Here is a 13,154-nt window from a genome sequence, read left to right on the forward strand (position 1 = left end):
GTTTTCATTTTTTTTGTGCTGTTCTTCCCTACTTTTTCTTCATTTTCATTGTCCTTTCTTGCTTTTCATCGGTTTTCTTTGTTTTCTTTCTGTTTTCATTCTTTTGCATTGGTTTTCTATGGTTTTTATTTTTCTGTTTTTAAAGTTTTTATTAGGTTTCTTTTTTTCCTTTGTTTATTTGTTTTTCTATTGGATTCTTTTTGTTTAACACATGTCAACTTTTTTGAGTACATATTCATCATTTTTTGTATACATAAGAAACATATTTTATGTAGACGTTTAACATTTTGAAATGCATGATTAATATTTTTTAAAAAACTAATATTTTTCATGTCTACTTTTTTCATACACATTATACATTTTTGGTATATATCTAATACATATTTTGATACTCCCTCCGTTCCAAAATACAAGATTGTAATAAACTTTTTAATACATGTTTAACATTTTTCAAATACAAGATTAATATTCTTTAAATACATTCTCAACATTTTTTAATACATAGTGAACATTTTTAAAATTGCAATAAACTTTTTTTTAATTCACAATGTACATAGTTTGTGTGCATCATGAATATTTTTATCTACATGTTTAACATTTTTTAGATACAGAATATTTGTTGTACAAAAGAGTATACAAATATTCTTATGTATACACATTTTTAACATCTTTTGTGTACACATGTCAACGATGCTACTTTTATTTAATATTTGTTGTACATTTTTTGTGTACACCGGTGACGTGCCTCGTTGCTCCCCATAGGGCGATGCCTTGAAGGTCTGGTCTTTTGTCAATTTGTGGTGGCTTTGACGGCTTTGTAGCCTCGTCGTCAACTAGGCGTCCACGACCTGTGAAAAGTTGGAGCGACGGCTTCAAAAATCTCTTGCACGTAGTTTTGGTTTTGGTTGCTTGGACAACAGAGCCATCAACTAGGCTACATTGGAGCCAGTGTGGAAGTCGGAGTGGTGCTTCAATAATTGGTGTCGGCTTTGGTTGCTAGGCAGATGAGCCATCGACTGGGCTAGTGTGCGGCCTCAGGGCCGTTGTGGATGTTGGAGTGGCGGCTCTGGAACCCGGTGTTGTGCTTTAAGATGTCGTCTCTGGTCTCTTTGATGACAATGTCGTCGGTTAGGCCGGTGCACACCTTTGGGACTAACGCCTGCATGTGTCATGAATGTATCGATTTCGATCAGTTTTTCTTGTATAAACTATCAATTCTTTTCTTCTTAATGAAAAGACGAAGCTTTTGGACTGTTGCTCAAGAAAAATATCTTGCTTGCAGCAGGCAAAGTAGTCTGCCTCGCCGACAAGGAGATGTTTTGGGCCTGGCCCAAGAAGCATGTTTTTTTCTTTCACGGGGATAACAGGCCACAGCTTTCTCCTAGCAAGAACACTCGGTTTTCTTCTATGAAACATTTTTTGTTTTCTCAATTCTGCATATATTTCAAACATATTGAAAAAAATATGAACATTAATTTATTTCAATATTTTTTAAACGTATCATTTATTTACAATGTTCACCGGGTATTTTAAGAAGTTCAACTTGTATTAAAAATATCATCGTGTATATAAAGTTGAAAAAAATGCTCACATGTATATAAAAATGTTCATGCATTTAAAAATAATAATTCACGTGTTATTTAAAATAAACAGTGAACTTTTCTAAAATACACAATGAATATTGTTGAAACAAACAATGAATAATTTCTAGATACACGATGAACAATTTTGGAAAACAACAAACGTTTAAATACATGATGAACACTTTCTAGGTACAAGACGATGAACATTGATTAGTACGCAATGAGCATTTTTAAAGTATGCCGAGTAAAAATTTAAATATACAACCTTTTAAAAGTACATGATGAACATTTCTTAATAAACGGTAAAAAATGTAAATACATGTTGCACATTTTCTAAATACACTATGAACCTTTCTATAATACATGATGACCATATTGTGAAAACACTATGAATATTGTGAACCACCCGTGGTTCAAGTTCTAGATTTGACACTTATGCTCGCATTTTCCTTGATCATCTCATGTGTATTTGCAAATACAAGTTCAATCATCTCATATGTCAGTTCAGTCTCTTAGAAGTGCTCGTATAGGTATACATTTGTATGAGCATCTGCATCTGTACAATATTTTCTATATGTGTTGAACAAAAAGATAAAAAATAAAAAAATAAAGAAACAAAAAGCGAAGAAAACAAATCAAAAGGAAAAAAATACCTGGAGCAACCAAGAAAATCAGAGTTATTAGTTTTACTAGACTTGAAAAGGCTGGCATCCTCATATATCTCTATCTTTACTTATCTTTACTACTTAAAAATAATGTAAGATCCCCATTTTACCTTTTTCCCATCACCCCTTCGTCCAACTTTTCATTTACATGATAATCAATCATCTTAATTTACTTATCTTCTGAATCAATCCCATTATCAAACTTCTAATCAAAATATAAGGTAATTCACGAGCAGAATTTGATGAACATTTATTTACACAATCGCGTTGTTATTGACAGGTAAATCACAAACTAACGCACTAAAATATTTATATCCCACTGCAACGCACATGTATCTCTACTACTTATACTACTTAAAAAAACGTAAGATTTCCGTTTCACCATTTTTTCCACCACCCATTCGTCCAACCTTCCATTGTATATGATAATCAATTATCTTAATTACTTACATTCTGAATCAATACCATTTTAATTTACTTATCAAACTTCTAATCAAAATATAAGGTAATTCACGAGCAGAATTTGATGAAAATTTATTTACACAATCGCATTGTTATTGACAGTAAATCACAAACTAATGTACTAGAATATTTATATCCCGCTGCAACGCACATGCATTGTTCTATATTATTTAAAATATAGTAAGTGCCCTTTTAGGCCGAACACGCGTCGTTCAACTTTACGTATGTTCCCTGCCCTCTCTTTGTTTTGAATTTTTTTTTCATCTTCACGTATGTTCCCCACCTTCTCTTCGTTTTGAAATTTTCCTTCCTAGGTTTTTCACCGTTTTTTCTTCAAAACGTCCTAACTGTCCGCATTTTATTGACTTATACCAAATAAAATTATGGTTCTTATCAAATAAAATTATAAATTTATTTAGGTAGATAAATCACGTGCAAGATTTGATAAAGCATTTATTTACACAATCACATTAATATGTGCACATAAATCACAGACTAAAGTACCAGAATATGTACATCCCGTTGTAATAATTTAGTTGAGCAGAAAAATTGGCATTCTTTATAATCTATCACGCCATACATCAGCTTTACCATGACTTTTGTTCCCCACTCTTGCCAGTTGCAATCCCTATTAATAGCATCTTAGCAGTTCTACTTACATCCACATTGCAAAGATTCAGTAATAGACACCGATACAGCAGGGCCTCTTCCTCCTCCCAAGATCATTTCCAACAAGTTAAGATACTGACATACTGTACCGTAAGAAACACTATACACAGCTGGTTCAGTTAACTGCTTCAAACTATACAGGACTCATCTTGGCGAAAGCTCCGTGATTGACACTTGGTTCGAAGACATCACAGTTGAATTTTCCGTGAGCGGATATGCTTCCGAATAGGCAGTCGAGGTTTCACTGACACTGACCTCCTGGATGCAGAATGCCGGCCTGGACAGAGAAGGGAGACGGACGGTGTGGCTGCTGAACATGATATTCACCGACGACATCGTCGGCCTGCTCGCCCGTTTCCTCTGCACGCACAGGAGCCCGACGTGGATGCACTTGAGCACCTGGTCGACGGGAGGGTGGTTGCTCAGGGATGGATCCATCAACTCGACGACGTTTCCCCGGGTCCAGTGCTCCCATACCTGCAGCAAATTTTGCAAGGGTATTCAGACATTGTTACCAGAAGCTGGCTGCGTGCAGAGTTTACGGACAGGCTTCAGGTGCTCACAAGATTCAAAAGATCCACGTCTTGCTCAGTGTTATATGAGCCACTGTTTCTTCTCCCTGTGATGATCTCCAGGACCAAGACGCCGAAGCTGAACACGTCCGACTTGACGGAATACTGACCGCGCATGGCGTACTCCGGGGCCATGTATCCGCTGTGACAGAAACAGAACCTTACAACCCGACTAAAAACTTGGTGTTTTGTCAGACAAAATGTACTCGACATGCTTACTATGTGCCGGCGATACGACGAGTCACATCTTCTGACTGATCCCCTCCGAATATCTTCGCTAAGCCGAAGTCGGAAATTTTAGGATTGTAATCGACATCTAGTAGTACATTGCTCGCTTTGAGGTCTCGGTGAACTATCTTCAGTTGAGAATCTTCGTGGAGGTATTGCAAGCCTCGAGCGATTCCATTGATTATCTTGAACCGCTTTCCCCAGTCTAGCTCTTTGTTTTTTTCAGAATCTGTGGTTCAAACAAGTGTATCATTGTAGCATAGATTTTACTATTAGTTACGTGAATAAAATTTCAAAGCAAAAAAGAAAAAAATATTAGCGAGAAAATCTTACCAAAAAGAATCATATCAAGGCTTCTATTGGGCATATATTCATAAACAAGTATTTTCTCTTGCTCTTCCAAGCAAACACCAACAAGTCTCACAAGATTCTTGTGGTGAAGCTTGGCAACCAGAACCAGTTCACTCTTCAGCTCTCCTATTCCTTGTCTGGAAGTCTGACCAAGCCTTTTCACGGCTATTTCTTCACCGTCAGGTAGGACTCCCTGTCAAAGTAAAGATACTTAGTCCTCTGCAAAAAAACATAACTGACAAAGCCACTTTTTCTCCCCCCGAAACATAAGCTATACATTGTGTAGTTCTGTACCTTATAAACCATACCAAACCCTCCTTTACCAAGCATTTTGCTGTTGTCAAAGTCATCGGTGGCAATTCTCAGTGTTGCTAGATCGAGAAGAAGCGAATCGATGTGTTGAATATCATCTGAGGTAGCTGAATATGTTGAAGAATAAGTAGACAATGATGAAAAACAAGGTTTTGAGCTCTTTACGAAATATACGATTCTGCTCCAATGTACGGATAACCTTTGGTATTAAGATTTAAGAAAGTGATAACATACTAAACAAGTTCTACTATGCACTGATTTAATCACCATCTGATGGATAATCAATTGAGTCATCACTTGACTGGCTATTATTCCATAGTTTAAAGTGCTTAAGAGGCCTTACAAGGTAGATACGCATCTTCTTCTGGTCTTCTCTTCCTCCAACAGAAAAAGTACACCACAGCGATGGACAATATCACAGCAATTGTAGGCATCAGAATAGCTAGAACTTTACCTGCACTATTTCTCTTTTTCTCTGCAAGTAAATATATACCATCAAGACGGTATACTTGTTAGTTATAACGTCAATCGGAATCTTGTAGTACATATATTAATATGGATCGGAGGGAGTAGGATTTTCCTAAGAAAACCTTGTGAGTTTCAGAGCACAGAAACCATTTGCAAGATTGTCTGTATTTAAGGGTCATGTTGTTTTTGTATTTGCATCACACTGGCAATTAGTTAGCTAGTTTGCACATGTATATAAATATAGTTGAGCAATTCTATAACTGACACCTCAAGTACTCTGACGAAGCCTTGATTCATGTCTTATGATGAGCAGGAATGGAACAAGCCGGTGGTGTTAACTGATTCAGAATCTATATCAGGATAATTCTGTTACTGATTAAATCCTGTTTTTTTCACAGAAAGTCGAGAGGAACTCCCCCTTATTCCTAAACGTAATCATTTGTTGTTGCATGTTCTTACATATGCACGCCATTGCACATCAAAGAACCAATAAAATTCAGATTTTATAACTGCAGAAAAAAACTTGGGAGGAAATGATTTCCCTTCTTACAGCCAACTCACCTTCCCCTCCGGTCACCGGTGGCGCGGAAGCAGGCGGGCTCTCTACGAACTGCGGAAGCTGCACCAGCGGACGGCCGGGGAAGAAAGGGTACACCTCGTACCGGAAGTTGCACCACACCCCGAACATGCCCCCTCCTGTCCTGCCTCTGAACAAGTTGGGCAGCTGCCCAATTATGATGCTGAGGCAGCTCCGGCAGACGTCCGCCGTCTTTTCCTGCGCGCACTGCGCCAGCGCGTAAATCGTGGTGTTCCTCCTGTCGCCGAAGCCCTCCTCCCCCGTGCCGAACCTCCTGGAGGAGTCCTCCACCGCGTGGTCTGCGGTGGCGTTGAGGAGCAGCCCGACGGCGGCGTCGAACGCCGGCGTGGCCACGACCCGGGAGCGCAGGAGCGTGTAGGTTGTGACGAGGTAGTCGTCGTCGAGGAGGAAGTTGCGGTTGGAGAAGCGGAGCTGGCAGAGGTCGTAGAAGATGATGACGTCCTTGTAGAGCGGGCACGCCCGCCGCGCGCCGCGGAAGGCGGCCGCGACGCAGGCCTCGCAGGCGGAGGCGTTGGCGACGTCGCCGCGGCAGAGCGCCTGGCCGTAGACGATGTCCGGCACGTCGCCGACGTCTCCGGTGGCGTAGAAGGCTGGAGACAAGGAGGCGTTCCTGGGGAGGGTGGCGGAGAGAAGATCGATGTTGGCCCGGTAGGTGGTGTTCTGCGTGTAGTTGCTGCTGGGGGGATAGGGCCCGCAGATCGGCCACGGAGGCGGCTCGTCATCGGCGGCGGCGAGTGGCGCGTGGAGGATGGAGAGGAGGAAGGTCGCAGCGACGCCGGCGAGGTACGGGGAGAAGCAGCGGTGGGGTTTGGCCATGGCAATCCCGCCAGCGGTGGCTCACTGCGTCGGTAAACTGTACAAAAACAAAAACAAAAAGGAAATCAAAAGGAGAAGGGGTTGTTCGGGTGTCGGTCCGTGTATCATTGGCAGGTGGGGTCGGAGGGGTTGACCGGGGGAAAGCATTTGTTGACTGCTACTGTGGCGACCATCTGACCTGACAGCTAATGGTGAGCAGCCATTTCACCTTGATTTGATGTTTCTTCAAGTTTTATCTGTTGATGAAAAGAATTTGTAACCGAATACGTAATTGCGAACCATCCTGGCGCTACTATACAGTTTATTTGAGAGCATTTTTCCAAGTTTTCTATGTTGATCTTGACACTGACCAGTAGTCCAGAGCGCCGTAGCTATCTAGAACACCTGACGCAGAAAAAGGCCAAAGAAACAAATGGTCAAGCCACCTCAATTGACCAATTCCACCATGCGCCACGCGACCTAACCGTATCAGATCACGACCTCACTCTACTCATCCTACTCCTTTCGCCATCAGCTGCTGCGCCAAGGCAGCAACAGTTCGATCGTCAGCGTCGGCCGTGGAAAATCCACACTTCTATTTACTTGGAAACTACCAGTACGCCCGTACTGTACCTCTACTCCGCGATAGCACCCAGCAGCTCAACTCCATGGCGATGGCGGCCATGCGCATGCGACGCAGTCTTGCTCTCCGTTACCAACTCGCCGCCGCCCTCCTCCTCCTCCTCGCGTTCCTCAACGCGCCGCTCGCCGGCGCGCAGCCGCTGCCGTGGCAGCTCTGCGACGCCGCCGCCGGGAACTACACGGAGGGCAGCGCCTACCAGGCCAACATACGCGCCCTCGCCGGCGGCCTCCCCAGGAACGCCTCCGCGTCCCCGGCGCTCTTCGCCAAGGGCTCCGCCGGCGCCGCGCCGGACGCCGTCTACGCGCTCGCGCTCTGCCGCGGCGACACCAATGCCTCCTCCTGCGCGGCCTGCGTCGCCGCCGCCTTCCGGAACGCGCAGCAGCTCTGCGCCTTCAACCGGCGCGCCACCATGTTCGACGACCCCTGCATCCTCCGCTACTCCGCCCACGACTTCCTGGCCAACGTCACCGACAACAGCGGCAGGTTCGTCGCGTTCAACGGCAACAACGTCACCGCGGGCGCGGCGGCGGCGGCGTTCGACGCCGCCTCCGGCCGGCTCGTCAACGCCACCGCCGACTATGCCGCCGGGGACCCGACCCGGCGGTTCGGCACGGGGGAGGAGGGGTACGACGCGACGTACCCCAAGATTTACTCGCTGGCGCAGTGCACGCCGGACATGGCGGCGGACGACTGCCGGACCTGCCTCAGGGACATAATCGAGAAGTTTACCCCGCAGTACTTCGTGGGGAAGCCGGGCGGGAGAGTCTTCGGCGTGCGATGCAACTTCCGGTTCGAGACCTACTCCTTCTCTGGACGCCCACTGCTGCAACTCCCGGACGTGCTGCCTCCTGCACCGGCGCCAGCGCCAGCGGCGGCCGAAGAAGGTGAGTTTCTGAAACAAAAGTGACTCTTCAGGCGCATATGATTGCTGTTCTTTCGTGCTTGATTGGAGTCACTTGGATGGTGGAACCATAGTTGCCATGTTTCCGGTACGATGGGAACGAGGAACGGGAACGGGGAACGAGAGTCGGGGCCGGAAAAAATAGGGTACAGTGAGGGTATACATCTCTAGAACGATTTTTCTAAAACGGAAACGCGATCCAATCAATTTCGGTACAATGAATACGGTATGGTACCATGGAACGAGGAACGTGAATCTTTACGGGTGCGGGGAGCAACTGGCTGGGAGGGACCGAGGGAGTACTTATACAGGGAACTGGCTGCATCGTCGATTCATGAAGACTAAAATATATTATCTCCTTCCCAATGGAAAATTTATTAGCAGCCTTGGAGTAATTGGAGAGCAGAATAAGGAGTTATTTAGAGGAGTGGAAAAGAACGGGGCAGAAATTAAAACGAGGAGTTCGTGATTGATATGGCTGACCTTTTGCTTACTCGATCGATTCAAGAACCAAGACTATCGAGTCGCCGAACCTGAATCGACGATCCAGCTGCGGAAACACCGAATCCGCATCGAATCTTACCGAATCGACCCTTGTTCCTGAATCTGATTCCGGATCGATGAATCCGGATCGAGGGACGGCCCACCGTTCCCCGTTTCCGGCTACTATGGGTGGAACACTTCTCTGCAGTCTGAACTACACTATGACTGATGTGCGCCTTGTCTGAAATTCACATCATTTGTTTGCAGAAGGAAGAAGAAATAGGACAGGATTGATCTTGGCCATCACACTACCTATAGTTGCTGCACTGCTTCTCATTTCAACGTGCGTTTGCTTCTGGAGGAGGAGAAAACCGGCAGAAAGAAAGCCGTCAGTACCACTACCATGTAAGCCACTAGCCCCTCTACTCTTAACACCGTCAATTTATCAACTGGCCTAGCAGCAGGGGAATGGTGATTCACTGGTTACCTAAATTTACTCAAAGTCCAAGTTCATGATGGTCTCTTAATACTGTACTCCCTCCGTAAAGAAATATAAGAGTGTTTAGATCACTAAAGTAGTGATCAAAATGCTCTTATATTTCTTTACAGAGGGAGTATTAGTTAAACACGCACCAGCGATTCAACCAATGATGCACTCGCACTAGCTGAAAAGCAAACATTCTAACTACCGGAACCACTCATGCTCAATTGACTGCATTTCAGTTATACGCTGATCATTGTGCACCCTCCTTGTTGCTACAGATTCAGCTACTAATCCAGATGACATCCAAAGCATCGATTCCCTCCTACTTGATCTATCGACGCTGCGGGCTGCAACAGATAACTTCGCCGAGAGCAACAAGCTTGGGGAAGGAGGGTTCGGTGCGGTTTACAAGGTGCCAATCAAACATTCATATAGTGGTATTACGCAAATTTCATGTTGGTTGGTTGTTCACATCTTTGTTGGCCGGATTGCACAGGGTGTCCTCTCTGAAGGTGAAGAGATAGCCGTGAAGAGGCTGTCACAGAGCTCCACGCAAGGGATAGAAGAGCTGAAAACAGAGCTGGTTCTGGTCGCTAAGCTTCAGCACAAGAACCTTGTGAGGCTCCTTGGCGTTTGCCTGGAAGGACAGGAGAAGCTGCTCGTGTACGAGTACATGCCCAACCGGAGCCTCGACACCGTTCTCTTCGGTACTACGTACTACGTTCCATCAGTTCTCTTCGAACCGGAGCAGTAGGTGTCACGTACTGGCTCCGGGTTCTGATGGTCGTTTCCTGGTTGTTCCGTTGGCAGATGCAGGGAAAAGCAGGGACCTGGACTGGGGGAAGCGGCTCAAGATCGTGAACGGGGTTGCCCGGGGCCTGCAGTACCTCCACGAGGACTCCCAGCTGAGGATCGTCCACCGGGACCTCAAGGCCAGCAATGTGCTCCTGGACTCGGACTGCAACCCCAAGATCTCGGACTTCGGGCTGGCGAAGCTGTTCGGCTGGGATCAGTCGCAGGCCGTCACCAGCCACATCGCCGGAACGTAGTAAGCACGCACAGCATTTCGTTTAGTACTACTAGCCAATGCGTAGACGTTTATTTACACGACGATTTGGCTCGTGTTGCACGCAGCGGATACATGGCGCCGGAGTACGCGATGCGCGGGCAGTATTCGGTCAAGTCGGACGCCTTCAGTTTCGGCGTGCTGCTCCTGGAGATCGTCACGGGGAGGAAGAACAGCAGCTTCGCTAGCCCGGACTCGGAGCCATCCCTTGACCTCTTAAGCCTCGTGAGTAGTACTACTTCTGATTTCTGCTCCTCAAGATTATATATGACACAAAACTGTCGCAACATTCTTGGCACATGCATGCAGGTATGGGAGCACTGGACTAGCGGAACAGTCGAGAAGCTGGTGGATCCGTCCCTCGGCGGCCGTTCGCCTGGAGGCCAGATGCTGAAGCTGGTCAACATCGGCCTGCTGTGCGTCCAGGACAGCCCCGCCGACCGGCCCACGATGTCGGCGGTGAACGTCATGCTCAGCAGCAGCACCGTGTCTCTGCAGGCGCCGTCGAGGCCGACGTTCTGCGTCGACGACATGGAGGGTTTCTCGGGCATGTACTCGGGTGCGTATCCAGGGGGATCCCAGTCCACCGGGGACAGCAAGCCCCAGGCAGCGATGTCGCCGTCGCCGAACGAGGTGTCACTCACGGAGATCGAACCAAGATGATGAGCGCGTAGGTTAAACCCAAGACAAACTCGCCGTCTCCATCGCATATATAGTCCTGAACCTGCTTGTAATAACTTAATCAGTTAATCTCCTGGATCATTATCTATGGTGGTTGTACTAGCTTGCGATAATGTTTCACGGCTTACTAGTAGTATTTTTATCAGAGAATGTTAGTGGTACTATATTTTCTTTGTTCTAATCAGTCACTTAGGGACTGCACTTGCTTCAGGGACAGCAAGACCACTTCATAGCAAATCGAAGTTCAGTTTTGTTGTAGTAAACCTGGCAAATCGAAGTTCAGTTTTGTTGTACTAAACCTGGCAAATCGAAGTTAAGGGCCTCTTTGATTCGCAGGATTGTTAAAATAAAGGAATAGGAAAAATGCAGGAATAGAATGGCATGTCCCACAATATCCTATAGGATTTGAAAGAATGTTTGATAGCGCAGGAAAAACAAAGAAATTCTACAAAAAAGTTTGAGTGGATGGAAATTTTCCTTCAAAATGTAGTACAAATGGATCCTATAGAAATTTTTTATGGATGCCAATCCTACGAATCAAACGAGCATCACATGAAAAATTCCTAAGGGTTCAAATCCTTCAAAAATCCTATACAATTCCTTTGAATCAAAGGAGCCCTAAATTGTCTGAACAGAGGCCACAAGCGTTAGAAAGCCGAGAATAACTGTTGGTGAGCCCAGTGGACTGGACAGGTGAAGATTCATTTTCGCGATCGTTGCGCACATAGTCCAGATTTGCCGAGGTAACCTAATTAATAAGCAAATTGTTGCAAGTTGTACATGTAGTCAAGATGGCCGAGTTGGTCTAAGGCGCCAGTTTCAGGTACTGGTCCGAAAGGGCGTGGGTTCAAATCCCACTCTTGACATTTTCTTTTTCTTTTAACCTTTTTGTCCTATTTTTTGAATTGATGTACTAAAATATGTAGATTTTTATTTTTCAATCTTTTGAATTAAATGGCCCACAGCACATGAATACGAAAACAGTACATACGACTAAATACAAAAAATGAACATGACATGAATACGAAAACATTTTCTTTTTCTTTTTAACTTTTTTGTCCTATTTTTTGAATTGATGGCCCATATGCTAAATTACGTAGATTTTTATTTTTCAATCTTTTGAATTAAATGGCCCACATCACATGAATACTAAAACAGTACATACGACTAAATACAAAATATGAACATGACATGAATACGAAAACATTTTCTTTTTCTTTTAACTTTTTTTGTCCTATTTTTTGAATTGATGGCCCATATGCTAAAATACATAGATTTTTATTTTTCAATCTTTTGAATTAAATGGCCCACATCACATGAATACGAAAACAGTACATACGACTAAATACAAAATATGAACATGAATGAATGATCTAAATACGAAATGTGAATATGAATATGTATGTATGATTTAAATAGGAAATATAAATACATAGAAACACAAAGGATACAGGTGGGTGTGGGTTCAAATCCCATTCCTGACTTTCTTTTTCTTTTTCTTTTTTTGAATTGGTGGCCCATATGCTAAAATATGTATATTTTTATTTTTCAATCTTTTGAATTAAATGGCCCACATCAAATGAATACGAAAACGGTAAATATGATCTTGCATTGGTTCTTACAAAAATTAGTTCTTGTGATGTGTTTGTTGGTTTTACTCCTTTGCATTGGTTCTTGTGAAAATTAGTTGGGCTCGTGATGTGTTGATTGCTTGAGCTTAGCATGCAGGTTTCTAAGTCATGTAGTCTCTACAGCTATAGTACACAATTTTTTTGAATATTTGAATCAACCTTCTTTTGGCATGTCTTACCCGCAATTGACAGAACAGATTCATCTGTAGCCATCCACTCTATTAGATCGAACGTCTCATATCTCCTTTATTCGCCACCCATGTGATCCCGCCAAACCTAAAAAAATGAGTCGCCCTTCTGGAGAATTCCACAACACATAGCCGCCTTCCATCAAATCGATTGCCGCCACCAATCTCCGTCGGTTCATCTCACGCTGATCTCTAAGCCCCCCCGATGCTTTTCGTACGCAATTTCTCTAGCCCGTGCGTCACACACCACCACCTTCACCAGTTCATCCCCTCAGTCGCCACCACCAGAACATGCGAATCACCTCCACCTCCAGATTGCAGATCCACCCCTGTCTCCTTGCAGGCTCTGACTTGGTTTGAAATTCCTAGTGAGT

The 13,154-nt window shown here is 44.5% G+C and overlaps 2 protein-coding genes and 1 non-coding gene across 3 annotated transcripts; 2 read left to right on the forward strand and 1 right to left on the reverse strand.

Annotated features, from left to right (window-relative positions):
- Window positions 1-3,241: 3,241 nt before the first annotated feature.
- On the reverse strand, window positions 3,242-6,783 carry LOC123188379 (cysteine-rich receptor-like protein kinase 6). The gene is made up of 7 exons (XM_044600460.1): window positions 5,872-6,783; window positions 5,186-5,317; window positions 4,825-4,949; window positions 4,513-4,723; window positions 4,171-4,408; window positions 3,943-4,093; window positions 3,242-3,856 (listed from the first exon to the last, which is right to left on the reverse strand). The coding sequence occupies exons 1-7, from the start codon at window positions 6,722-6,724 to the stop codon at window positions 3,524-3,526; spliced, it is 2,043 nt and encodes a 680-aa protein (XP_044456395.1). The 5' UTR covers window positions 6,725-6,783; the 3' UTR covers window positions 3,242-3,523.
- A 531-nt stretch (window positions 6,784-7,314) lies between these two features.
- Window positions 7,315-11,259, forward strand: LOC123188378 (cysteine-rich receptor-like protein kinase 10). The gene is made up of 7 exons (XM_044600459.1): window positions 7,315-8,230; window positions 8,998-9,135; window positions 9,493-9,626; window positions 9,711-9,921; window positions 10,025-10,262; window positions 10,349-10,505; window positions 10,590-11,259. Exons 1-7 carry the CDS (start codon window positions 7,372-7,374, stop codon window positions 10,941-10,943), a joined length of 2,091 nt encoding a protein of 696 aa, XP_044456394.1. The 5' UTR covers window positions 7,315-7,371; the 3' UTR covers window positions 10,944-11,259.
- Window positions 11,260-11,746: 487 nt separating this feature from the next.
- On the forward strand, window positions 11,747-11,827 carry TRNAL-CAG (transfer RNA leucine (anticodon CAG)). The gene has a single exon. It is a non-coding gene; the product is annotated as a tRNA-Leu (tRNA).
- Window positions 11,828-13,154: the final 1,327 nt, after the last annotated feature.

The sequence above is a fragment of the Triticum aestivum genome, chromosome 2A, assembly GCF_018294505.1.
Source record: "Triticum aestivum cultivar Chinese Spring chromosome 2A, IWGSC CS RefSeq v2.1, whole genome shotgun sequence".
NCBI classification, from domain to species: Eukaryota; Viridiplantae; Streptophyta; class Magnoliopsida; order Poales; family Poaceae; genus Triticum; species Triticum aestivum.

Bases quoted from the DNA above. Each gene is read 5' to 3' on its own strand.
- LOC123188379 (XM_044600460.1), bottom strand. From the start codon at position 6,724: ATGGCCAAACCCCACCGCTGCTTCTCCCCGTACCTCGCCGGCGTCGCT. The intron at 5,318-5,871 runs GTGAGTTGGCTG...ATTTACTTGCAG, and splicing joins ACCGGTGACCGGAGGGGAAG to AGAAAAAGAGAAATAGTGCA. The intron at 4,724-4,824 runs GTACAGAACTAC...TTACTTTGACAG, and splicing joins GGTTTGGTATGGTTTATAAG to GGAGTCCTACCTGACGGTGA.
- LOC123188378 (XM_044600459.1), top strand. From the start codon at position 7,372: ATGGCGATGGCGGCCATGCGCATGCGACGCAGTCTTGCTCTCCGTTAC. The intron at 8,231-8,997 runs GTGAGTTTCTGA...ATTTGTTTGCAG, and splicing joins GCCAGCGGCGGCCGAAGAAG to AAGGAAGAAGAAATAGGACA. The intron at 10,263-10,348 runs GTAAGCACGCAC...TGTTGCACGCAG, and splicing joins AGCCACATCGCCGGAACGTA to CGGATACATGGCGCCGGAGT.